Raw genomic sequence first — 24,791 nt, forward strand, 5'->3', positions numbered from 1 at the left:
AAGCCACTGAGATCTCGGCAAGTATTTACTGTAAACACCCAGAGTAAACACAGCCGGCTCAGCGTGTACCCTAAACACCAGGCAACACCAGCACCCCAGCTTGGCCACCCATGCCGCAGAGACCCACCAGCCGGCACACAGTACACAGCTTGCCGGCACGGTCCAGGTCCCGGTGGGGGTCCAAGTGCGTGGTTCACACCTCATCTGTCCACAGCCAGCCTGGGCCTGTGGCTCCTAGCCGTACCCCTGTGAACGTGTGCCCAGCGGCATTTTTCCCCTCTTGGTGTCACTCATTAACCATGGGCACCGTGGCCCTGGCAGCTGCCCACAGCAGCAGGATCACGCAGCCAGGCACATGCCACTCACCCCCAGCCCCGCACCGGGGCTCAGGCCTTTGCGGGGGGCTGGTGCTGGCCAGGGGGACCCCTGTCCCACCGGCAGTGTGGACATGGGGGTCCCCTCCATCCTCCCGTGGGACCGAGGGACTGGCCACGGGTGCAGCACCAGCACCGGAGGTTACAGCCCCTGCTGCCACCGCCACCCTCCCTGACCTTGGCAAAGTCACCCCGCCCCTCCACTGTGCAAGGGGACAGAGGTCCCCCGTGTCCCTGGGGGGGGACAGAGAGGGGACATGGGTTCCTGGTGGGGACAGACACGGTGAGGTGCATCCCCCGGGCAGCTCTTGGCACAGCCCCAGCACCGGGATGCTTCACCCCCTCCCCCTCCATCACTCCCACACACCCCCCCAGCACAACCTCTCAGTGCTCGGGGAAACTGAGGCACAAAGTGGTGGGGAGAGGGGAAAGCAGGACAGACCGACAGACCCCAAAACCAGCCCTTCTGGTGCCCCCAGCATGTCCCAATCAGCAAAACTGGGGCGGGAGCCCAGAGTTCCCTCTCCATGGCCATGAGAGCTGGGACCCACCACTGCCACCCCTCCCCTCCATGCCACCCCCTCCCCAGACATTTTCCGTCCCAGCAGCAGCGCGGGGAGCAGCAGTGCCGGTCCCAGCTCCTGCCCAGCTACAATTTTCCACCATCCCAGCTCCCACTGGGGCCAAGCGATCGATGCCCCTGGCTCCAGCTGAGCCCCCTGCCACGCTCCCCTCTTCCTGTCCCAGCAGCAGGGGGTCCCACACTCTGCCTCTCCTGCCCCAGATCGGGGGGTCCACAGCACACGGGGGGGAAACTGAGGCAGGGAACACCCAAAGAGCTTTGCCTCGGGGTTTGGCTCTTGCAAGCCCCCACCACCCCAGAGCTGACACCCCCCCCAAGCAAGCACCCCCCCCAGCTCCCAGCCACCCCTTTCCAGGCACTTACTTTCAGAAGGAGCCCACACGAGGGGCAGCAGGAGGGGACTGAGGACCAGCAGTGTCACCCCCAGCCGCAGGGCACCCAGTGTCCTCGTCCCCATTCCCAAGTGGGACCCCCGGGGTCCCGTCCCTGTCCCACCTCGGGCGCTGCTGGATGGTGTCCGGCCCCACACGTCGTGTCCAGCTGGCACTCCCCACTGGCACCCGTGGCACGCTGGGATAGGGGTGGCCCCTGCGGTCCTCGTCTAAACCCTGCGGCCCCTTCACTTTTGTTTTCGGCTGCTGCACACAAAATATTTAGCCTGACAACTGTCAGGGCCAGGGCCAGGGCTTGTTTGGGAAATAGAGAGGGGGAAAACAGGGCAGCCCCCCCGCACTGGAGTGGGCTGGGAAGGAAGGGCTGCCTCCTGCCTCAGTTTCCCCAGTTGGAGCAGGAGGATGCAGGTTGCTTTGGTGTGGGGATGCCAGGAAAGAAGCCAAGGACCAATGGAGTGCCCCCCGGAGCAGCACAGAAGGGACCACTCAAGGGTCACGCTCCATCGCAGGGTGGATGCAGAGTGCCAGGACGCCACATCCCTTGGGGTCCCCACACCCCAACAGCCCTGCAGCAAGGAGGAGAGGCTGGAGGAAGCTGCAGGTTCTTGGCACCAGCCGGTGCAGACACAGGAGAGGAGGATGGATGAGGGGGTAGATATTTATTTCTCGCCCTAGGGCCGAGTACAGGCGAGGGTCCCAGCTGTGGGGCAGCCCCAGTCCTGCTGCAGCAGAGACCTGGGGGGGCTGCTGCCCCAGTGACCCCCAAGCAGCACGGAACTGGGAGCACTGGGGCCAGACAGTGCTCCTGCTTCCTGGGATGGGGAGATGGGGGCACCCCCAGGGTTCCTCTCATGGGATGCTCCCTCTTGGGGGGGTCCCCATCTCCTTTCGGGGGGGGGGCCTCAGGAGCAGCTGCTTCTCCGCTGGCGCAGCAGTGTGACAGGGTGGCTGCCCTCCTCCTCCTGGTCACTCTCGCAGTGGCGCTGGGGGCACAGGCGGGCTGGAGGGCAGGGACAGCACCCCCCCGGGGAAAGGACCCCCCCCAGGGGACAGAAACCCCCCTAGGAGAGAGGACGCTCCCAGGGAAGAGGACACCCCCCCCTGCCCAGGGGCAAGGGCACCCCAGGTGGGGACACACCACATTGCACAGCCCCCCCCCTCCATTTGGGGGGCTGGGCCCCCCCAAATGTCTTCTGCCCCAGCCCATGCTGAGGCGGGGGATCTGGGGGGCTCCTGGCCACTCACCAGCTCCTCGTCCTCCTTCCTCAGGCCACAGAGCAGCCGCGTGCGGCAGAGCCGGTTACAGGCGGACACCATGTTGTAGGAGAGCTGGGGGGGCAAGAGGGCAGGATCCGAGGGGGGGGTCGCTCCCTTCTCCCCCCCCCCCCCCCCCGCAGCACTATGTCCCCCCCACGTAAACCCCTGAGACACAGTCAGCCCCGGGATGGAGCGCAGCCTGGGCTCCCTGGGGACCCCACTGCTGAGTGTCCCCCCCTGCCCCGGGACCAGGACCTCCTTCACCTTCCACTTCCTCCGAGCATTGAACTTGCGGAAGTTTTTCATGTTGATGGAAGAACGGCTCCGGTTTGCCACCTGCTTCCGGCTCAGGGGCTGCCAGGGGCAAGGACACGACGTCGTCACCGTGCCCCCATCCTGCTCCCAGGGGTCCGGCACCCACCACCCCTGCCCATCCCTCTCACCTTGATCCAGGGATGGACCAGGCACTCAGCCGCCGTCATGCGGTGCCTGCAGCACAGAGGGATGCAGCGGCGGGGGCAGTGGGGGTCCCGGCGCCATATGTCCACCACAGGGATGGGGATGGGATGGGATGGCGATAGGATGGAGGTGGGATGGGGATTGGGATGAAGATGGGGATGGGTATTGGGATGGAGTCTCACCCTGGCTCCTTCACCAGCAGCTGCCGGATGAAGTCCTTGGCCATCTCGGAGGTCTGGCTGAAGCAGCGCTCCTCGAACTCATAGGTGCCAGCTACAACGTTGGAGAGGGTCTCGGCGTCCGTCTCACCCTGGAAGGGGGACAAGCCGCTGAGCCTGCGGGGACATGACAGAGCCACTGAGTGCCGGAACAGCACCGGCTCAGCCACCCCAGCACCCGGGCTTGGCCATGTCGTGGTGTCCCCATGCCTCAGTTTCCCCTGGCCACAGGGAGCATCGGCCCATACTCACAGGATGTAGGTGATGACCCCAATGCTCCTGAAAGGCAGAGGTGGGGGTCAGGTGCTGCCCTCCCCAGGGTCCCCCCTGTGCCTTGTGGCACCCAGGGGGGTCCCTACCCACCCACCCCCGGCTCAGCCCATCACCCCCAGGTCCCTGCTCCTCACCACATGTCGGTTGCAGAGCTCAGTGGCTCATAGTTGATCACTTCGGGAGCTGAGGGTGAACACAGAGCCGGAGAGGGGACAACATTAGAGGAGATAGCACCATCCCGGCCACCTCTCTCCCTGCAGACCTGGGGGGGTCCCTTCCCCACCATGGGGGTCCCTTCGCCGCATCCCCACAGAGCATCCCAGCTGCACTCCACAGAGCAGGGCTGCTTGGGGACCCCCTGGGGACCAGCCAGCCCCATACCGATGTACTGTGGGGTCCCGCAGAGGCTCTTGAAGGTGACGCCATCCTCCAGGTGCTGGGCCAGCCCAAAATCAATGATCTTGATCCAGGGCTTGGGGACATGCTTCTCCTGCAGCATGATGTTCTCGGGCTGCAGGGACGAGGTCAGGCATGGTGGGGTGATGGGGGTGGTGCCGGGCTCTGCCACCAGGCACTGCCCCGACAAGGGCAGCAGCATCCTGGGAAGGCGGGCAGCATGCGGCCAGGGCTCTGGAGATGCCCAGCGGGGGGGATGCAGCCCCTGGATCCCCCAAGGGGTGAGGATGGGGGGGTCCCCGCGGGCACCTTGAGGTCAAAGTGGGCGATGTGGTGGGCGTGCAGGTACTCCACCCCACGCAGGATCTGTACCAGGAACTCGATGGCCTCCTCCTCTGACAGCATCTCCTTCTCCGCAATGAAGTCAAAGAGCTCCCCGCCGCTGATCCTGCACGGGGCGAGGATGGGGTGAGCTTAGCCACCTCCAACACATGGTCCAAAAGGGGGTCCTCCCACTCTGGGACCCCCACTTACAGCTCCAGGATGAGCACCATCTCGGCTTTGCTGACGAAGAGGTCGTGAAGCCGCATGATGTTGGGGTGGTCGAGCTGACGGAGGATGGTGACCTCCCGCTCCACCTGCGCCCGCTCCAGCCCCAGGCGACTGCCCCGGCATCGCCGCGTCTTCACAAATTTTGCGGCATAGAAGGTGCCGGTGCTGCGCTCCTGGCATCGCTTCACCACACCAAAGTGCCCGCTGTGGTGAGAAGCCAGGCTGGGACATGGCCGGGTTGCCCCCCACACCAAGGCAAGGGAGAACCCAGGCATCCAGCTGCCTCCAACGACCCCATGCAGGCAGGATCCCTGCCCGCACCCCTGCCTGCACCCCCACTCACCTGCCCAGCTTCTCCAGCAGCTCGTACAGGTCCTCCACGTTGCCTGGGCTGAGGGCAGCCGCCAGCCCCTCGCTCCCTGCAATCCCCGCAGGACTGGCTGTATCCTGAAGGGATGCACCGGGACCCAGCTCAGCTGCTTGCCTTCCCCGGGGTGCAGTGATGTGCCGGATCTGCCCCATGCAGGGACCCCCATCCCATGGAGAGCACCACAACCCACCTCCTGCACTCACTAGAGGGGATTCTCTGGTGTCTAATACTGTGGTTAAGCTCGGGCCCTGGCCAACTATCCCGGTTCACATTAAACTCTTCAGCACGTCAAACTTGGAGACCTTCACCCCTTGATCAGGGCGGGCAGGAGCTGCTCATGGGGCTCAGAAATCAGGCAGGGGCAGGCAGGGAGGGGGGTCACACCAGCCCCTGTGGCCCCCACTGTGCTGGGGAGGATCAGGAGTGCAAAATGCAGAGTTAAAACTAACATTGCTGGTGGTTTCTTTTTAAAAAAAGGGCATTAATAGTGGATAAAACCACCACCGTGAACTTATCTGTGAGGATCCCACCTGGTCATCCCCTCCAGCTCCCAGGCAAGGGACCCGGCATACATAGCCCCAGATCTCAGCCCCTTGGCCGCAGCTCACCTGGGTACTGTCAGGGGTGTCCCCTGGCTCCCCCTCAGCCAGGACCCCATCCCGGCTGCCCTCGGCCATTACTGCAAAGACAAGAAGGCACCAGGTGAGGGGGAGAGGGGCTTTGCGGGGACAGCACAGCCCCACGGAGGGCTCTGCTGGGCCAGTGCCCTGCCTGCACCCTGTGGTCCTGGCAGAGTCCCCCCCCAGCTCATTACACTGATGGGCAGGGCACACTAATTAGGGGGGCAGCTCTTGTCCTTTGCAGCTCCAAGCCACAAACCAGCCTCTTTTGGCTGCCGGCTCATGCGGCAGCAGGCAAACACCAGGGTCTGAACCCCTGTGCCTCAGTTTCCCCAGCTGTAAGATGGGGCTAGTGGTGCTCCAGTGGTCAGGAGAGCCAGGACCAGTGGCTTTGCAGGGATGCGGAGAAGGGGAAATGTGAGCTCCAAGCCCCACCTTGGGGCCCCCTCAATGTCCCCAGGACTGTGTTGCTGGGAGCGAGAGGTTTCCTGGACTGGTGCAGGCAGGGGGTCCTGGCTATGGGTTTTAAGGCCACCGGGAAAGGGATAAGGAAGGTGATACCAGCCAGAGGTGGGGTCCTTCCTGCAGGAAAAAAACAGCTCGATAAGGGAGCACAAGACCCCAAGATGTCAATCCCCTCCCAGCCGCCTGGATCAGCTTTATGTCAGCAAAAAGGATGATGGGGCCTGATCCTGCACAGGTGCCCCAGCAGCCAGATGCTGCTCTCCAGCCTGTGCTTGGCACGCCAGGGTTTATCCCTCCCAAAGCCAGGGTGCACCCACTGCAAGGGGTTCGCTCCCCCTGCTCCTGGGAGGATTTGAGCATTGCCCCCTCTCCATGAGGCACCCCAGGACCCAGGAGCCCCCCAGGGGACTGTCCTCGGGATCAGACCCACATCACGCTGGTTGCACGCAGCCCTGCCAGCGTGTCCCCATCCACACGGGGTTGTGCTGCCCCGGTGCTTGCACCAACCAGTGGCCAGGACCCCTCCTGTCCCCCCACGATGGCCCTGAGGGACAGTGAGTGGTCCCTGAGGCCAGTCCCTCCTTGCTCACCCCTGCTCCCAGTCCAGCTGTGCCCCCTTACCCTCCTGAGCCTTCCTCCGTGCCCAGCCGAGCTCTCCCTCGCTCCCCAGCCAGCCAGGACAGGGGACAGCCCCTGCCCACGGTGACAGTCCTGTGGCACCCCCAGGCTCAGTGGGGAGCACCCGGCCAGGCACCGCTCGCCCCTGGCACCGCATGGAGCCAGCTGGTCTGCAGGCTGGTACGTGCGTGGGGGCGGCTGCAGCTGAAGCTGGGCCACCGTTCCCGGCACGTGACACATCCACAGGGTCCAACGCACCGTCCCGGGGTCACAGCATGTCTGTTTGTCCCCTGGGGATGGACACACGCAGCCGATCCCCGCCATCCCTCACCGGACAACCCCCTCGCACTGCGCTGCCGAGCTGCTTTTGCAAGGAGGGAAACTGAGGTACGGGTGGCCCCACGTCACTGCGGCCACAGCTGAGCTCACGGCTGCAGGGTGGCTGGAGCTGTGGGGGGTTGCATGCTGTCCCACCACGTCCCGCTGCCAGTCAGCCCTCTGCCGGGAAAAACGGCCCAGACTCAGCTGCGTGCTGGGACTGGGCTGGGCTGGGCAGGGCAGCCGTGCCAAGCAAACACCCCAGCATCGGTCAGCCGGAAAAGGGACTCCAGGCAAAATGACCTCGCAGGTGGCAGCAGCTGCTGCCCAGCACGCAACTACCAAAAAGCGCTGCAGGACCCCAAAACTCCTTGATCCCTCCAACCTGCACCGGGACAGACCCCAATCCTGGCACGCCAGGGGGAGCCGGCACCCCTTACCTCCACGCGAGGGCCCGAGCCCCCTGCACCACTGTGCACAGCTCCAGCCTTCCTCCAGCAAACCCCAACAGTGCCAGGCTTTTCCTCGAAGTCTCGGCGTTTCCCAGGGAGCCGGGGCAGGACCTGGCCACTGGCCGACTGTCTCAGAAGAAGAAAAGCTCTTTGCGTTCCTCCTCCCAAGGTCTCTTGAGAAATCCCCCCACGCTGTCCCCGTGGCCAGCTGCAGAGAGGAGCTGGAAAAGGCCTTTTAGGGGCAATTCCTGGCGTTTCCAGTGCCTCGGCTCCTCGAGGAGCAGCCAGGACCTGGTGGGATGAGCCGCTGGCGGCCCATGTCCCCCTGGCCGATGTCCCCCTGGCCGACGTCCCCCAGCCGCTTGGCACCCGTAAGCGTGAGGATTGCAAACAGGAAACCTTGCTGAGAGATAAAAATATTGTACGGCGGCTGCCGGAGGGGAAGCAGAGCGGAGGGTGTGAAGGTAGCAGGGAGGGACAGGTTTCTTAAGGTGGAGAGAGCCGGGGCTGGCACTGCACCGTGTGCCAAAGGGGTGCTAGGGGGCACCGGGCACCATCCCCAACCTGGGGCTTGCAAAGTCACTGCCTGGTGCACCTTGTCCCTGTCCTGGTGCCATGGATGAGCTGGCCCCAGCCATAATTCCTGCCCTAATCCCTAATGTCTGCAACCTCTGGCATGCAGCTGGGTTGGCACCACTCTCGCCATAGGGCCAGCCGGAGCCTGGCACCGCCGAGAGGGAGAGTTGCGGCTGGCGTGCGGCAGAGTCAGTGCTGGCAGCTAGGCTGCTGCATTTCCCAGCTGGGCTCACCTCCCCCTTTTGCCATGCCTCCAGCATGTCCCGGGATGTGCCCGGCTCCAGCAGCCAGTGGGGAGAAAGACACTGCAGCCGGAGCATGAGGAAGAGAAGTGGTGCCAGATCTCACCGTGCCAGGAACCGAATCCCGGCCCGTGGCATAAGCCTCAGCCAGCTGAGCCCCCCTGCCCCTTGCACCTGGCTGCATGAGATCCCGGGATGCAGATGGGAAGAACAAAGAGCCTTTTTGCAGATGCAGACATGCCGGCGGGGCGGGTGGCCGGAGCCCTCTCCTTGCCACAGCCCAGCCCATGCTGAGGGTGCCAGTGTCACCTGGGTGTCACCCCAGTGCCACCCCATTGCCCCATGCCGCCTTCCTGTGACGTCTCCCCATCACGCGAAGGCTCTTGCGGCATCGGTCGCCGCTTCCTGCCCTTCACAGGCAGCAGAGGTGCGAGTGCAGGCAAGGCGGCAGCGCTGCCTGCCCTGCCAGCCTGCCCCGTCCCGTCGGCACTGGCTATGGACTCTCGGGTCACTGCGTGGCCGGACAGAGGTAGGTGCCTGGGCTGGAGGATCAGGGCTGGGGTCTGTTGAGGCTTGTATTTGTACCAGGGTGGGAGGAAAAAGACCAAGAAACAAACCCTGTGCAGGGGGACTCAGGACGGGCAAGCGCCGAGCAATGTGGGGATGCTCGGGGTGCTCCCCCCATCCAAATACATGACAGAGAAGGGGCAGAGGACAAGGGGATGTGGAGAGAGGGAGCGGCGTCCCCTGCCTACCTCAGCCCTTCCAGCCAGGTCTTACCCCCTTCAAAGGGGGAAATCCAGGCCAGAAAGGTCTCATGGAACAAAGCCGGGCTTTAACCCGTTTCAAGACCGATTGCACACATTGTCACCCCAGGAGCGGGGCGTTTAAGCAGCACATCCCGCGTTGGGGAGCAAAACCACCTGAGCAGCCTCTCCGAGGCCAAGGTGCTGGGGTGGGGAAGCAGGGATGAGCCCCCCACCTCCACCCAGGACCCCTACCCGGCTGGGGGATGCACCACAAGCTGGGGACAATGACGTTGTCCCCAGCTGCTTGGCCATGCCTAGGCAGGACCTGACCCAAATTCGCCTTCCTGGCGCTCCCCATGTTGGTTTGCTGCGGTTTGGGTTGTTTTGTTTCGCTTTGTCAACAAGCTCCCTACCCTCCCCTGCCTTCCCCTGCCCATCCCTGCCTGCCGTTGTGCAGGGACAGGCTGGGTGCTGCAGCCGGTTAAAGGTGGAGATGAGGTGCCATCCATCCCCGGTTCTCCCCATCCCCCCCAGCTGGGTCCCCCCACTCTTGGATGAGCCTCAGCCGGCTCCTCTGACTCAGCTTTGCCTCCCGGATCGAACCAGCCCCGGCCTCTTCCACCCCCTCAAGCATCTGCTAGGGATTAACGTTGTTTTGCCAAGCGTTGGTGGCTCGGGGCCGAGCTCGGGGTCCCTCGGCGGCCGCACGCAGAGCTTCATGCCCGCTGCCTCGCTCCCCTTCCTGGGCCTGATCTGACACCCTGGGGACTTTTGGGGGCTGGGGGATTCACACGCTTTCCCCTCTCTTCCACCCCACCCAGCTCACCGGTGCACGGGGCTTTTCTCCTCCGGGGTACAAGGGTCATTGTCCCTTCTCACTTCCAGGGTGGTCTCCCTTAGGAGAGGCAGAGTGATGAGCCCCAGGATGGAGGGCACAGGTGAAGGTGCCCCTCACCCAAGCCATGGGCAAAAGCAGTGCTTTGAGGGGGGAGGGGTGTCATGGAACCCCCCCCACATGCTGGTGTCCCATGGGCAGCGATGGGGCACAGGGCCAGCTCGGGGCCCCAAGGGAGGCTTCGCTGCCCTGAGCCCATTTCTCCTTGCTCCCTGGTACAGGGGACCCCATGGATGACCACCGTCCCCTCTTCAGCACCTTCAAACCCATCAGCGAGGACAACATGGCCAGTGCCAAGCCAGGACCCGACATGACCCTGGTCCAGCCCTGGGGAGAAGAGCAGTCCCTGGGACACCAGGACACACACAGTAGGGTAGGACGTGGGGCTGCGATGGGTCCATCCCCCTCAGCTTGCCATCCCAGTGCCCCTGAGCTCACACACCTGCAGGGACCCTGTCCTCTTGGGCTACATCAGGAGCCCTGTGCGGGGAGCAGAGCACATCTTCACCTGAGCCCCCAACCGCTCTCCCCTTCCCTCCAGGTCCCAGCAAGCTCCTGGCCATCCCCACCAGGCTGGTCCCCACAGGCAGGGAACCCGCAGCCAGAGCTGGTGGCCCTGCGTGCCCGGACAAGGCTGTGGTTCGAGCAGACGCAAGCCAGGAGGCTGGGGGCTGAGGGTGAGCTCCCAGCCTGGTTCCACGGCTTCATCAGCCGGAGGTGAGCGGGAAGGGGAAGCCAAGGTGGGGGACAGGGTGGCCCCTTCAGCATCCCCAGCCCTGGGCTCCAAAATAAGGAGCTGGACCCCTGGATCCCATGAAAGGGGTGATAGCGAGTGGCTCCGGGCCCCTTCCTGCAGGGATACGGAGCAGCTGCTGCAGGATCAGCCCCCAGGCTGCTTCCTGGTCCGCTTCAGCGAGAGCACTGTTGGCTTCGTCCTGTCCTACAGGTGAGGGACCCCCGGCCCTGTCCAAGGGACCGACGTGCTCGGTCCCCTTCCTGCCCTCTGTGCTTACCCCATCCCCTCTCCCCCAGGGGCAGGGATCGCTGTCGGCACTTTGTCCTGGACCAGCTGCCGGATGGGCGGTATGTGATCCTGGGGGAGCAGAGCGCCCACGCCGAGCTGGCTGACCTGCTGCAGCACTATGCTACCGCCCCAGTCACGCCGTACCATGAGTTCCTGACGGTGCCACGCAGACGGGTGAGGACCTGGCCCCTCGTTAGTCCCTGCAGCCAAAAAAATGGAGTCATTCCTGCTATACAAATGGGGGTGGGATTTTCCCAAGCTGGGAAAATCAAAGGCAAGGGAAGTCCAAGCATCACGAAAGCCGGGGTTGGAACCGGAACCACCCAGGCCAAGGTGCAGCATCCCAGGTGGGAGCGAGGAGCCGAACCGTGGGCAGCGCACCCGAGGGGGGACCAGTGCCTGGCTGGGTCTGTCCCAGACCCTGCACCTCTTTCCTCTTGTTGCAGGAAGATGAGCCCCAAGGACGGACGCAGAGCCCAGCCAGCAGCGATGCTGTGCGTTCCCAATCGAGTGAAGCACCACCAAACCTGCTGGTGTACAGCACTGTCTTGAAGGGGTCCCCGGGAGCAGCCCCCCCACTGCCTGCAGAGCCCAGCGCCAAGGGAAGCTCATCCAGGGAGGTAAAGGCAGGGCAGAGGGGATGGAGGCACCTTCCCAAGGACAGAAGCCACAGCCTGGCCACAGGTCTTGCGAGACTGGGGGATGCAGCCAGGGTGGGGGAATTCCAATTCCAGCCCTCACCTCCAACCTGTCTCACCTCTTCCACAGGCTCTCAGCATCCCCCCACCACTCCCAGCCAAGGCCAGCTCCTTGGCCACAGCTCAGGGGCCGCACAGCCCCGCCAGTGGTGGAGCAACTCCCTACGCTCAGGTGCACGAAGAAGCCATCCTGTCCGAGCTGCTTGATGCCAAGTACCAGCAGCTCATGTGCTTCCACACCTACGCTGAGCCCCATGAGGACACTGCACGCAGCCCTTCCACCAACTACGAGCCAGAAGAGCTCATTCCCTTCTATGCCATGGGACGGGGCTCGAGTCCCAGCACTGGCCCCCAGGAGAACATCTACTCTGAGGTGGCGCTGGCCCGGCAGGATCTGCCCGCTCTGCTTTCCCAAGGGACCCATGGTGCCTTCTCCACACTGCCCTCCAAATCCCGTGCTCACCGCCGGCTCTTCCGCAGCGTATCCAGCCAGGTGTCCAAGAGGCGGCAGCTACCGGCAGTTCCCACTGCAGACAAGAAGGAGAGAGGAGCCTCCAGCCGAACCGCGGAGGTGCGTTCCCCATAACAGATCATGTTGTAGAGCTGCTCATTGCTCTAGAGCTCAGTCCCAACTCAGCGAGACCTCCTGTAGAGTCTGGTGGGCGGGGGTTTGCTCCAAATCACGGTCACAGGGGGAGAAGGGGGTTCCCTGCTCACAGCTGCACGCTGGAGCGATGGTCTCCAACTCACAGCCAAAGCAGGAGCAAAGTTGAATGCTGGGAGGGTGAAGGACCAACTTTTAACCATATCCTGGCTCTCAAGTCAAACCTCCACCCAATAAAGCATGATCTCATAGCCGTTTCCCTTCAACCTCTCCCCACAGATTCCCCAGGACACAACGAACCCTCCGCTCAAGTTCAGTGATCCCGTTTACAGCCGGAGGACGAGTGCCGCAAAGCAAGCCACGGCTGCAGCAGGGCAGGAGAGCCCTGAGAACATTTACGAGCAGCTTTCGGGACAGCATCTCTAAGCCACCCACACAGGTAGGTCTAAGACAAGGGCCAGTTCCTGGCTCCCAGGCAGAAGGAAGCTCTCCAGCTCCTTCACTGCTAAAGGAAGCCCTTGGACCTGGAAGGAGAGGTCCAAGGCTACAGTTGGCCCCTCCACAGATAACCAGCACCCTAGCAGCATCAGCGATGCCAGTCCACTCCATGCTGGGATTCCCACGCCCTTCCCAAGGCAGCAGCCTGCTTCCCAAGCTCTGCGAGACAGTTAAGAGGGGAATGGATTTAATTTATCTTTGAACACATTCAGAAAGCGATTTCTATTAATAGAACAAGGGTGGAAAAGGCCATTACAGTAAAATTAGAGATGGGTTTCAGGCATGGCTGGTGCATCCAGAGTCAGCTATTAAATTGGCCACAAGCCAGAGCGACGCCACAGCCTGGCAGGCAGGGCCACACCAAACCTCACGAGCCCAGAGCTGACATTTCCAAGCCCTGCGCATTGCCTCAGCCACAAAACACAAGATAGCACCAACCCCGAGGAGCAAATTTAGCTGCAGGGTTGGTGACACCAACCCTGGTGCTGCCCAGCAGCGTGTAAATCCCCAGCCTTGTCGTTTCTTCTGAAACGACACCAAGGCGATGTCATTCTCACCACAGACAAGGTGTGCCCAGCCTTAAACAGAGCAGAAAGCATATGAGGACAGCCAAAGCCCCACACTGGGATGTGTTAGAGCTTCAAGACAGGGAGGGAAAAGGAGGGCTGCAGGGTTGGATTTGTTTTCTTTTACCTCTCTGAAGAAAAACTCACTTTCGCTTTTCACAAGCCTACTTTTTCTTCCTCTTAAATGGCTAAAAGCAGAGCGCAAGTCAGCCACGATTCCCGCCCTCGTAACTCCCCTCTAGTGCTAAAAATGAGCCATTACAAACCAAAATAGAAACAGAAAAGGGAAACCCATGAGCTTCAGCCTCCCTCTCGGCTTGCTCCAGGACTCCACCAAGGCCACTGAAGAAGAGTTTGGGAGCAGAGGGTCTGCCAGAGGATGGAGTTTCCTTGCCCAACAGCAGCTGCTCTGCCTTCGATGCTGCAGCAAAGCCCTCCAGCATCGCCACCGGCTCTGAGCTGGGAACACTGAGGGCAAGGCTTGGCGTTTTAAACTGATGGATCCACAGTGGTGAGCACAACTCACTGCTGGGATTCGCACCCCAGATGGGCTGCGCGTAGCAAACTCCCCTCAGACAAGAGTTTTGTCACCGGCTGTGCAACAGCATCCATTCTGCGAATAAACTAAGGCAGCCATCACCAAAACACGGGCTGCCACAATGGTGCTTCAGCCTTGCCAGGGAGGGGAGAAGGAAAACCAATGCCTCGAGCAAGGATTTGAGCACCTCGCGACGGAAACAGGTGTGGTTCGGTTCATTTAAAAGTTTATTCCTTTATCAAATCTCTTTTCAGAGGATTTTGCTGTACATATAACATATGAATAAATTACTCAACAGTAACTTTATTCTGGTCATTCAAATACTCAAAATGGGCTCTGCAAAGTACTAAAACATCCAGGGAACTAAACTAGAAATCAGATTATTTTAAAATATTCTAAGAAAAGACTTCATTCATGGGGGTTTGTTTGCTTGTTTTTAACAGGTAACATGGGAGAAAAACAACCTCTTGGGAGTTTTTCTAAATGGAATAACAAATATTAGCTGTTTTAGCTGCAGTTACAACAAATATAACCCTTAGTGGTGGGAATGTAAGTTAAATAACCAGACCAGCTCTCTGTTCCCTTCAGCATCACGCGCTTTGGTGAACAACAAACTAAGTGAGGGCACAGAGATTTGGCTAAAGATACATGGATCTGGCCAGCAAGGCTGCACATGATTTGCAGTCATATCACCTAGATCTAATACCTTAAATAAAAGAAAGATTTCATTTTAAAAAGTTAAGGCCGGACACAGTTTCTTCTTCCCAGCCAGGAGGGTAAAGTTAACGCTTAATTGAACAGAATTGATACAAACAAGCTGGAGGAAAAATAAAATTGTACAGTTGGCAGCTTTCATCTGTGTCTGCTCAGAGGAAATACTGCTGCTTCACTTGCTGAGCTCACTGCCAGCTGCACCGCACCGTGACGCTGGCAATACTCAGTCCAAGGAGTCTGGGGAGCAGCCTGGTACAGCACTGTAGGCCTTGGGTCAGGGGGAGGAGGAGGAGGAAAGAAGGGAAAAAAAGGAAGAAAAATGTACATACACACATTGATCACGTTTATCCAAAAGCCCTCAGCAGCACCTCGTACTGGGCAAGAGATCCTCCCTGCTTTTTGTGCGTTCCACACTCGGGGCATTTCCACCTCTATTGCAAGCTCTGACCTGTAAAGGAGTTTCCCCTCAGCGTGGTTCGAGACATACAGGCCGGTGGAGCTGAGAACAAAAACACTACCTCAGCCACACTTAGAAAAAAAAAAAAAAAATCAAAATCATTTGCATGAGTGGAGCACTGGATTTACTCAGACATGAGTAAGCAGCCATGGGGACATCTCAAATAAAAGGACAAAAAAAAAAAGGCAACCAGGCTTGCTCTTGAAACTCACTGTCTTTTAGAAAGAAAAATTACACTCTCAACGCACAGCGAGTCCAAGAAAGGAGCAAAGTGGAACTTGGAAGTTTATTGAGACTCTGCCTAAGGTTCCAGTGGCAAGGCTACGTCGAAGGAGGAGTAGCCCCTGTACCTACAGGACAAAAGCTCCAAGCCTTGCACCAGGCACGTTCCCTGCAGCTGCCTCAGACTGTCATCAGTCGTATGAAACAGGTTTGGTCTGAACCTTCCACGTTATCGTTTATAAGGAGGGAGGGGAAAAATTACAGATGGAGTTTCGGGACTGGCTTGCATTAAACCTTTCTCCTGGCAGGCAGGGGAGTGCAGTATCCTCCCACCCGCCGAGCAGACCGCGTTCTGCACGGGGCCTGGTTGATCTCCAGAAGGCCAGAAGTCTGACGCAGTAGGTCACCTGGGACAACAGCCAAAAAGTGGGACAGAGGTGTTAGAATCCGTATTTGGCTTGAGTCTGACGTCGGCTGAGCTTGTTTTCAGACCATGTGTTTTTCAGTTCCAGTTCTCTTTCCTTTGCCTGCGGAAATTGAGAGGATTAACATCAGCGTTGCTGCTCACTGACTCAGCAGTATTTCACCCTCCTCTGCCCCTGCTGACGGGGATTACAGAGCACTTCAGCGAGATGCCTCATTACAGGAGTTAGCACAATTATCTTGACAGCAGCCTGAATTAATTGGGATGCACAGGCATTTCATTCATGCTGAAACACAGCTTCTCTTGTGGGACAGTCTCAGCAGCCACTTACTAACCACACGGCAGCGGTGTGGAATTAAGACAGGAAGCAGAGAGTCTTGTAACACATACAACCACACATGCACTGGAGCTGGGCAGGAGGGGAAGACCAAAGCAAAGCAAAAAGCAAGCCAGAAGCTCAGTGCCATGACACCTGCGGGGCCAAGGCACTGCTGTCACAAGGCTATTTGGGCCAGTAGTGGCCAGGACACTCCTGCCACCTCCACCCCCGTCAGAACCGCTGCAGGTCTCGCCCGGGGCTCGGCGTGCTCATTAGAGACAACCCCTGCTCCCCAGCTGCTGAAAAAGCAGCTCCACCAGCCCTGCCTGGTGCTGCCAAGCATCAAGCCTTGTAATTCTGCCTGGATGCCTTTCCACGCTAGAGGGAGGCCACTCACCTGATGGATCAGGTATGTGATCTGGTGTTTTCTCCTTTGCTGTCCCGTGGGCTGATCTCCTTTTTTCTAGAAAGCAAAACCAGGTGAACTGTTAAGTCTAGAAAGATACTGACCCAGACAGTGAAACAAGACAAGAGCTTGCACAAAGCCATTTGAAAAAGCATTTGTTTCCTATTAAATGGCTCTGGACAGATTTCTTAGGCTGAAGCAGTTCCTGGCTGGTCTTTACCACCTGCACGCTGGGACTGTGTTTTGACAAGCTCTACTGGTCTCTCACATGTATTTATACAACAAACAACACAAGGGTCCCTGTCTCCCCACCCTGGTGACTGCATAGCATCTAATACAGCTCCAGCTGTGGTTGAAATGGGAACTGAACAGAAGTCTCCAAAATCCTAGCCAGTGCTCCTCCCTTCCTGCCCGTACCTTGCTGAACGATTTCATGGTCTTCTCCTCTGTTAAGGATTTGGTCAGCCACTGCTGGGCTCCACTCAGCTGATCGTCACCTTTGATATCCACAAAGTTGATCTCTTCCCTCCCTCGATTCCGTTTGCCTTGCAGACGCTTGAACTGAAAGAAGAACAGAAACAACCGGAGTTACACACAACCTGAAACAAGTAAAGGTAGATAGGGTCTGAGCCTTGGGTTCCCCAGCAGGGGACAGGCCACATCAACAACCATTTTTCCAACCAAGATTTTTTTTCCTTTAGGAGAGTTCTGCTTTGCTATAGATCAGAATGTCTTAAACTACTTCACATGAAGGTTATAATCTTATCTTCCTGTGCATTTAAACAGCATTTACTCTTGCTTTCAGTCTTGCTCAGGGGAAGGCCCTCAGACTCCCGAGTCTCTCATTTTACATGCTAGGAAGGCACCTGAAGTTTTGCTGCTAGCACATCCACCTCCCCTAACACAAATCCACCTCTAAAGTAAAGAGGTCCCTCAAAGAAGTGAGCACCAGACAGGCTACTGTCTTCTGCAGCACTGACTGGCTCAGATAACAAGATAACAAGGCTGGCAGTTTCTGGGTTAGATCAACAATGGGAAAAGGATTTTTAAAACACGGTTTTGAGCATTTGAAATAAGTGGGGAATTCACTGCTATGCTAGAGAATGTACCGTGAAGGTATCTGAACAGTAGCTCACCTGCACCTCAGCAAGCAACATCTTCGCTCTACACACCTTGTCTGCCCTAGATGCCCCTCATGAGAACGAGCTGGGGCTCGGTGGAAATAACAAACATCAGCTACTTATAAAACAAGCAAACCCATCTGGAGCAACAGCCCAACAGACTGCTGGAAGAACACCACACATGTCCACAACACAGCGCTAGACCCTATGGAACAACAACCCAGTCCAACTCGGCATGAAGCACAGGTCATGCTGGTCAGACAGGACCGTGGCTGCCAAGCGGGTCCTGTGTTCTAGCAGAGCTTAAATGCAAACTCCGCAGTGGGACAGACAGTAAAGTGCCAACCGCTTCATCATCTATGAAGGAGGAGTCGGTGCTCATCTCCTGCGGCGGTGCCTGGGCTGGTTCCATCTCCTGGTAGTACCCGCTGCTGTAGTAATCCTGTCAGCAAAAGGAAAACCAGTTTGTCATGAGAGCAAAGCAAGATCGATCCTGGAGTTATCACACACAGAGGTCTCAAGGCAGAGCACTGAATCGTGTACCTCGCCTCGTGAGCTGCTGCTTTTTCACCTAGAGGGATTTCACTCGGCCTCCAGGGAGTACAGTATGTTACACATGTACTTCCTCCCAGGGCTGACCAAAGTAGTCGTTAATCACATCTCATTACTCTAGCACTATTGAAGAGTACAGGGCATTTTTTTCAGAGGTACTCAACAACAAATACTTTGCTGAATTACTAGAAACAACCTGGCTTCAGACACCAGCTCTGGCGAGCCTCGATTCTGCACCCTGAGAACAACAGGGACAGTTGCGCAGGGGCATTTTAAATTGAGTGCAGCTATGAAACATTTATCCAGCAAAGAGCATCTACATCTTTCGTGCCAGAGGAATCTTGTTGTGCTAAGTGCTGTGGATCTCTGCTCCTTGTCCCAGCTAGCTCAGATGGGTTAGATTCCTACAAGGCACAGCCTGCTTCAGTAACTAATTTGGAGCCCCTCGTCCCAGACCCCTTTTCAGAGCTTCACCTCCCAGTCAGTGAACCCACCTGATAATAAGCACCAGCCACACCGGCCTCGCCATAGGCAGGGAACTGGCTGTATGGCTGGCTGCCATAGTCTTCTCCGGGTTTGGGCACCCAGCTGTGCTGAGCACCACTGGAGCCCGCACCCGTCTTGAACTCCAGCGGGGCATTAGCAGCAGCATCCTGGAACTGGGGCTCTGTCTCTGTCCCAGGAGGTGGGTCCTCCGACACCACCGTGCCAGAGTACATGTATGTCTCAGCACCCACAATGCTGGGCTCGCTCCGGTCAGACAAGGAGAAGTAGTTCTCTGGCTCGACCTCTTCATCACTGTCATCCTCTTCCTGCGTGATCTGCTTCGTTACCTGCAGGGCAGCGCTCTTCGCAGCAGCTTTGATGGCAGACGGAGAAGGAGTTGTGGGCACCGCTGGCTTGGACAGAGGTTTTGCTTTGGAGGAAGAGGTTGGGCCCTTAGCAGGCTTTGGGTCGGAGGCGTTTTCTCCCGCTTTCCTCGAGAAAGCGTAGGGCAAAAGTAACCGATTGGTCTCTTTCGCTGTCAAATTTTTGGGTTGAGGAAGCAAAGCGGACAAGCCAGAGCCCTCGCCACGTCCCTGGTGAGTTTCATGCAGGGCAAATGGTTCACAGAAATAAGAGAAATGAGTGAGACTATTTAGTTTTCCTGACTCCCTGCCAATTATCTCCTCCAATTCTAACAACATTAATGGGTTTCCCATTGCTTAGCACAATCGTTTGCTACTTCAAACATGCTGCAGGGCTTTCTTGTACAAAAGGCCAGTGGGACTTCTATGGGAAATGTGGTACTTGCAAATATCTGCCAACTACCCAAATTAATGACTGTTTTTCTGAGATTTAAATTTATGAAACTGCCCAAAAAAAGAAGGACTTGACACCCCTGGGGATTTCAGGAATTTTCTATGCTACAAGCCATGCGCTAATCAGAGTGGCTGATTTACACCAGTGGAAGCCCAAGTTCTGTCACAGTCAAATGCTTCCTTCCTGTGAAACTTGTTTAATTTAATATCCTATGTATTTACCTGAAGAGTATTTTTCTTCTTTGCTGGTTCATCTTCCTCTGAATCTGACTGAGAAAGAAAAACAGAGCTTAGCACAACTTGAGATATTAAAGTAAAAGAAAAAAAGCCCACCCACTATGCAATTTATTAATTTTCAGTTTGAACCAGCTAAAGAATCACGGTAACACGGATTTGCCGAGAGCTGAGATAAAAAGCAACAGTGGGATGCGGTCAAGCTCTTTTTCACAGTCTTGCTGATGCATCTGTGTCAGGGCAAAGAGAGATAAAAGCCTGCCCTGGTTACCTACTATGAGAGATAAACTATCCACAGTGAAAGCAGGACCACAGTACTTGCTGCTATATTTAGAGATAGCTGGGTCTGCCACGAGCCGGGCAGAGGCAGAAAAATAAGCTGCATTCTGCTGTAAAACCTGAAGCTTTGCAAACAAGTCAGCATCTCCTCTTAAAAACCTTGTAAGAGCAATCCATCCGTAGCCAAACAATAATCTCCCACTTGAGCTCATTTATGCAACTTATGGAACAAATAAACAAAGACCAGGAAAAAAAAAAAAAAAGGATTTGCTAATCCAAAATTCCAAATTTTCAAGGCAGCTTTTTAATGCTGTTCTAAAGCAGAGTGGGCGGGAAGAGAAACTCAGCTTCTACGTAATTGGCTCCTGCCAGAAATTAGCATTTAGAAAGCCAACAGCTCAAGCATTTTTATTTTTTTTTTAATAAATCACGTGAAAATGAACCTAAAGCAAGGCAAAGAACAGAAGCTGCACAGCATAAGGTCACTGCTCCCTTTCAAGGTAACAGACAACATTACATTAACAAAATCACACAAAGCAAGGGTGTAAAAATTCACTGTGGGGATTAACAGGGAATTGTTCACAGTAATGCTGGAGTTGCTAAATATCCATTTAAAACTTGAGTAGAAAGTCTGGTCATCTCTGGCATCAGAAAAGGCCCTTAACATCTTTATCGTTTTATAGCTTTGCAGAGCACTTTAAAGAGATTACAGGAAACAAGGTCTTCTGCCAGTTTACTATCTAAATTATAAAACAGGACAAAGACAAAGAACATGCATAAATAAAGCCAAGTCAAGAGTTGCCATAAAACCCGCATGTTGCATTTGGGAGAGAGGAGATAAAGCAGACTGCCCAGGAGTGTCTCCACAGGTGCAAACAAAAGGGACAGGAGGTGTTTTAAGGAGAAAGAGGGGAGGAGCGAGGACATCAGCCACAGGCCAAGGGACTTCCAGGAATCCCAAATGGGAACCGCTCGGACCAGCTCTGGTTTTAAGGTACTTTTTCTCCCTTCAGCATTCATTCACTCGCCTGACACTGACAACCTGCAGCATTTCTGTTCAAAGCCAATGCACTGGAACACAGAGGGGGAGATAAAGGGGAGAAACAAATCTCCTTTAATTTGAGCTTATTTCAGTAACTGTACAACTGGTGAGGAAGCGAAGAACCCTAACACTTGCTTTATTATGAAGTGCCCATTCCAAAGCACTGCAAGAAAGTGAGTAAGCAAAAAGCGGGTATGAGAGAATGGGATATCCCTCATCTGTTTGCCTAAAAGGGGAACCCATGCATCCCACTGCCCGGTGCACCTCTGCCATGTTTGGGAGCTGCGGCATGAGGAGCTCAGTCTCTGGCATTTGCCAAACTGGACTGGTTATCGGCAAGCAGCGGAGTGTGGTTCAGGGATGGCCAGGAAGCCCACATCCTCTCATCCGCTCTCCCCATGCCCCCACAGACTTGCTCTTCCAGCAAAGCGAGATGCACTGACTTTGCTTTAGCTCCCCCAGGCCCAAGATGCTGGCAGACCACTATTAATTGATGCTGTTTATAAATCCATACAGTTAAACCTCTTCCTTGAGCTACCTGTCCCCATGGAAATGACCCTAAAGCTTCACAGTTCAGCTCTTCCTACAGCCCGAGGCACTCACATCCCGCCAGAGCCAGCGACTGAGGCCAGAAACGGCCACAACCACACGAGCTATGACAGTGCTATCCCAGAGCAAATGAGCAGAAGGGAGAGAAGGAAAGCTGATCAATAGGGACACCCAGAAAAAAAAAGGGGGACAAGGACCTGCCTTTCCCTGCTCTCGCCATGGGGTTGTCCGGATTCAGTGCTCAGGAGCCCCTTAAGGCACAAGGCACTGCAAACACAAAAAAGCATAAGCTAAGAGGGAAGTGATTACCTAAAGGTCCAGAGGACATCTGATGCCTTTAGCTAAAGAAGCAACAGATTGACAGGAAAATCTATCAATTGCACAGCGAACAACAGAAGAATTTTTTTGGGATACCCCCATGCAAGGCCATACAGCTCCACATCATCAACTTGTTAACTTCAGTAATAAATAAGGGTGCAGATAATCCGGGTTTTGCTGTATTACGATTATAAATAAGGTTTCTATATCAGTTTAATTCTGCAAAGCGCTTTAGGATTAGGGCTGGCAGCTGGGACAAATCTCCCTGTAGATGCCACAATAATTGGTTTTGGTACCTTGCTATATTATGATGGGAGAGAGCGAGGAAAGAGATGCTGTGCTTTCTGGGCAAACAAATCCACACGGGATTGCTCTGGGGAGAGGATGTCACGCACTAAGGTGCTCCTTCTCAGGAGGGCTTGAGCTGCTCCCCCCCCTCCCCCCTCCGCCCCCAGCAATGCTGGTGGTTTATTTCATACTCACATCTCCCTTGTGCAACTCGGGCACCGCGATCCGCACCGGCTCTGTCCTCTTCTTTGGCTTGGGGAGGCTCAAATCCACCCCAGCCCCGGGCAGAGCACCAGAGGCCGAGACAGGAGGGGGCAAGTTGAGGGTAGAGGCAGCGGTCGTGGTGGTAGCGTTCCTCGGGGGAGGCAGGAGGAGCCCCCCCAGCCTGGGCTGCTCCCCGCTACCGTCCCCGCTGGCGGCCAGCTCAGGCAGGCTGACGGTCGAGGCCTGGGCCGGGCTCATGCCCGGCGGAGGGGTGCTGAAGCCCCTCATACCAGGCGGGGGGCCCATAAGGAAAGGGGGGGGCGGCGGCAAGGGGAAGCCGCTGCCCAGGGGCTGGTGAGGCGGGGGCAGCGGGGGCATCACGGGGGCTTTGGGGGGAGGCAAGGTGGCGAAGAGCCCCCGGACCGGGGGCTGCTGGGCTGCGGCAGGAGGCGGAGCGGCGGTTTCTTCCTCCTCGCCCGCGGCCTCCTCCGCATCGCTCTCCTCTTCGCTGCTGGCATAGGCCACCAGGGACATGGCCCTCCGAGGAGGGCGGCCCTCCGCGGGCAGGAGCCGCTACGCGAGGCCGAGGATCCGCCCTCCCGGCTAGGCCGCGCCGCCGCCGCGCCTTTAACGACCGTAGCGGAGAGGAAGGGAAGGGTGGGGGCGAGGCTAAGCCGCCATGGCAGCCCCACCCCCGCGCAGCGGTGGGGCTGCGGGCTCGGAGAAGCGGCGAGGCGACCCAGCACCCAACTCCACACCCGGCGCTCCGCGCTCCCAGATAATGGCTGCCGGCAGCGCCCCCCCCCCCCGCCCCGCCGCCACCTTCCCCACACCTCAGCGCCGCCGGACTACAACTCCCGGCGTGCCCCGCGCGCCTCTTCCCCGCCCGCCTCCCAGCGCGTCGCGCCGCGCGGCATCACGGGAAATGTAGTCTGCGGCGCCGCCCGGCGGGACCACCGCTCCCAGCGTGCCCCACGAGCCGGGGGAGCGCGGGGCGGGGCCGAGGGGACGGGAGGTGTCATGGCAGGGGAGCCGGAGCGGGGGGGAAGGCCCCGGTGAGGGAGTGGGGAGGCGCTAGGGACAAGGCCAGGCCAGGCCAGGCCCAGTCGAGCCCGGCCAGGCTAGGCCTAGTCAGACCAGACCAGACCAGGCCTAGTCAGGCCTGGCCAAGCCCCCGAGGTAAAGTGCGGCTTAGCCCGGCTGGAGGCCGTGAGGGGCCCAGGCCTCCCCCGAAAACCTCTGAGGAGGCCAAGGGACGGGCAGAGCCGTGAGCCGAGGCGGGGCTGGCTCGGTCCGGCCGGCTCGGAGCGAGTCCCCGGGGCGGGGGGGTCGGGGGTTACTCGCCCTACCCGGCTGTGATGGGCCCGGCTGCCCTCCCCAGGCCGCCCGCCGGGACTACAGCTCCCGGCGCTCCCCGCCCCCCTCCCCCGGGCCGTTTCCCCGCCCTGCCCGTCAGGTCGCCTAGTCAATCGCCAAACGGAGCCGCGGAGCTGGGGACTACAGCTCCCGGCGTGCCCGGAGGGGCCGGCAGGTCCCCCGGCGACGGGCTGCTGTGTCACTGCAGGGGGACAGGGCGACGGTGCGGAGGGGGGCGGGCGAGCAGCTCTTTGCCAGCTAGCTAGTTCCCTCCCTGCCTATTCATCCTTGCCTGTTTAATTTTAAGGCAGGAGCTGTGCTTAGACTGTGCTGTGAGTCTCAACGGAAGGCTTTGCTGGAGCGAGGTGGAGATGGGGAGTTCTCTCTTGTCGCAGCAGAGGCCCTGGCCCGGGTCCCTCACAGCCCGTTTATTCCTTTAGCGCTTCACTGACTTTAGGTTTGACTCCAGTGACCTCCTTCTGGTTTGTTCTGGCCTTAATAAGAGAGCTGGGCTCCGAATTTGGGTCCCTAACACAAAGCCCAAGGAAGTAATTTGCCAAGCTGCGGCAAAGTACTAGCATAAGTAATTAAAGCAAAATCACGATCAATGAGAATCATGTCCGGTGATGCAAGCCCTTTATCGTTTTGAACGGTGTGAAACCCAACTAACGTGCCCTGTCCCACCCTGTTCTGCAGGACTGATGGAGAATTAAAAATAGGTGTTGAGGCCTCTGGGAGCGAGAGGGAAGGGTGAAGGCGGTTTTCAGTAGCTGTGACACTGGTACATTTTTTCCCCACTCTTTACACAGCCGAGACCTGTAAGGGCGAAGCCGAGTGATGCCGGCACAAGGATGCTGAGGAGGATGTTCCTGTGGCTGCAGGGCCGGTTTGGCTCACAGAAGGTCCTGTCTGCATCAGCCTTTCTTTGTGGCACTGCAGAAAACCCCCTTTCCCTGGGACTGTAGGTTTCCCTGTCTGCCAGAAACGGCGAGGCATCCTCGGCTGTGACACGTGTGTAGTGACTTGTAGAGCAAAGCCCTTGTCAAGGGGGCCTGAACCCCACCACCAAAGGGTGTCACAGAGGTGTTTAAGCCCCTTTCCTTTACAGCTCTGCCCACCCACTCTCCAAATCAAATGGAAACCAAAACAGAGAACAGCCACGGTACAATGGAGACTGGGATTTTTGAGGGAATCAGGCCCCCGGTGCCATCACTTCCCCAGCAAAGCACCCCTTGGGCTGAAATCCTGGAGGTGTGTCGGGATCTCCC

The 24,791-nt window shown here is 57.8% G+C and overlaps 3 protein-coding genes across 7 annotated transcripts; 1 reads left to right on the forward strand and 2 right to left on the reverse strand.

Moving 5' to 3' along the window:
* Positions 1–1,990: 1,990 nt before the first annotated feature.
* Positions 1,991–7,486, reverse strand: LOC138687567 (death-associated protein kinase 2-like). Of its 3 annotated transcripts, XM_069795624.1 has the most exons (14): positions 7,336–7,438; positions 6,056–6,076; positions 5,483–5,553; positions 4,848–4,951; positions 4,487–4,708; positions 4,262–4,400; positions 3,938–4,067; positions 3,691–3,739; positions 3,536–3,562; positions 3,248–3,400; positions 3,050–3,095; positions 2,871–2,960; positions 2,595–2,678; positions 1,991–2,332 (listed from the first exon to the last, which is right to left on the reverse strand). In XM_069795624.1, exons 3-14 carry the CDS (start codon positions 5,549–5,551, stop codon positions 2,252–2,254), a joined length of 1,194 nt encoding a protein of 397 aa, XP_069651725.1. In that variant the 5' UTR covers positions 5,552–5,553; positions 6,056–6,076; positions 7,336–7,438; the 3' UTR covers positions 1,991–2,251. The 3 variants fall into 3 exon arrangements, with proteins under 3 accessions (XP_069651725.1, XP_069651724.1, XP_069651723.1); XM_069795623.1 differs by lacking the exon at positions 6,056–6,076 and having other exon boundaries at positions 7,336–7,486; XM_069795622.1 differs by lacking the exons at positions 6,056–6,076; positions 7,336–7,438 and adding an exon at positions 6,581–7,299.
* Positions 7,487–7,742: 256 nt separating this feature from the next.
* SH2D2A (SH2 domain containing 2A) lies at positions 7,743–14,038 on the forward strand. 3 transcript variants are annotated; one of them, XM_069795575.1, is made up of 9 exons: positions 7,744–8,694; positions 10,031–10,182; positions 10,351–10,526; positions 10,666–10,755; positions 10,842–11,007; positions 11,280–11,453; positions 11,602–12,102; positions 12,415–12,574; positions 13,526–14,038. In XM_069795575.1, the coding sequence occupies exons 1-8, from the start codon at positions 8,508–8,510 to the stop codon at positions 12,559–12,561; spliced, it is 1,593 nt and encodes a 530-aa protein (XP_069651676.1). In that variant the 5' UTR covers positions 7,744–8,507; the 3' UTR covers positions 12,562–12,574; positions 13,526–14,038. The 3 variants fall into 3 exon arrangements, with proteins under 3 accessions (XP_069651677.1, XP_069651676.1, XP_069651674.1); XM_069795576.1 differs by having other exon boundaries at positions 7,743–8,694; positions 12,424–14,038; XM_069795573.1 differs by having other exon boundaries at positions 12,415–14,038.
* PRCC (proline rich mitotic checkpoint control factor) lies at positions 13,947–22,983 on the reverse strand. Its single transcript, XM_009914639.2, has 7 exons — positions 22,159–22,983; positions 19,476–19,523; positions 18,447–19,031; positions 17,747–17,842; positions 16,697–16,840; positions 16,271–16,336; positions 13,947–15,657 (listed from the first exon to the last, which is right to left on the reverse strand). Exons 1-7 carry the CDS (start codon positions 22,699–22,701, stop codon positions 15,571–15,573), a joined length of 1,569 nt encoding a protein of 522 aa, XP_009912941.2. The 5' UTR covers positions 22,702–22,983; the 3' UTR covers positions 13,947–15,570.
* Positions 22,984–24,791: the final 1,808 nt, after the last annotated feature.

The sequence above is a fragment of the Haliaeetus albicilla genome, chromosome 10, assembly GCF_947461875.1.
Source record: "Haliaeetus albicilla chromosome 10, bHalAlb1.1, whole genome shotgun sequence".
Classification (NCBI taxonomy): Eukaryota; Metazoa; Chordata; class Aves; order Accipitriformes; family Accipitridae; genus Haliaeetus; species Haliaeetus albicilla.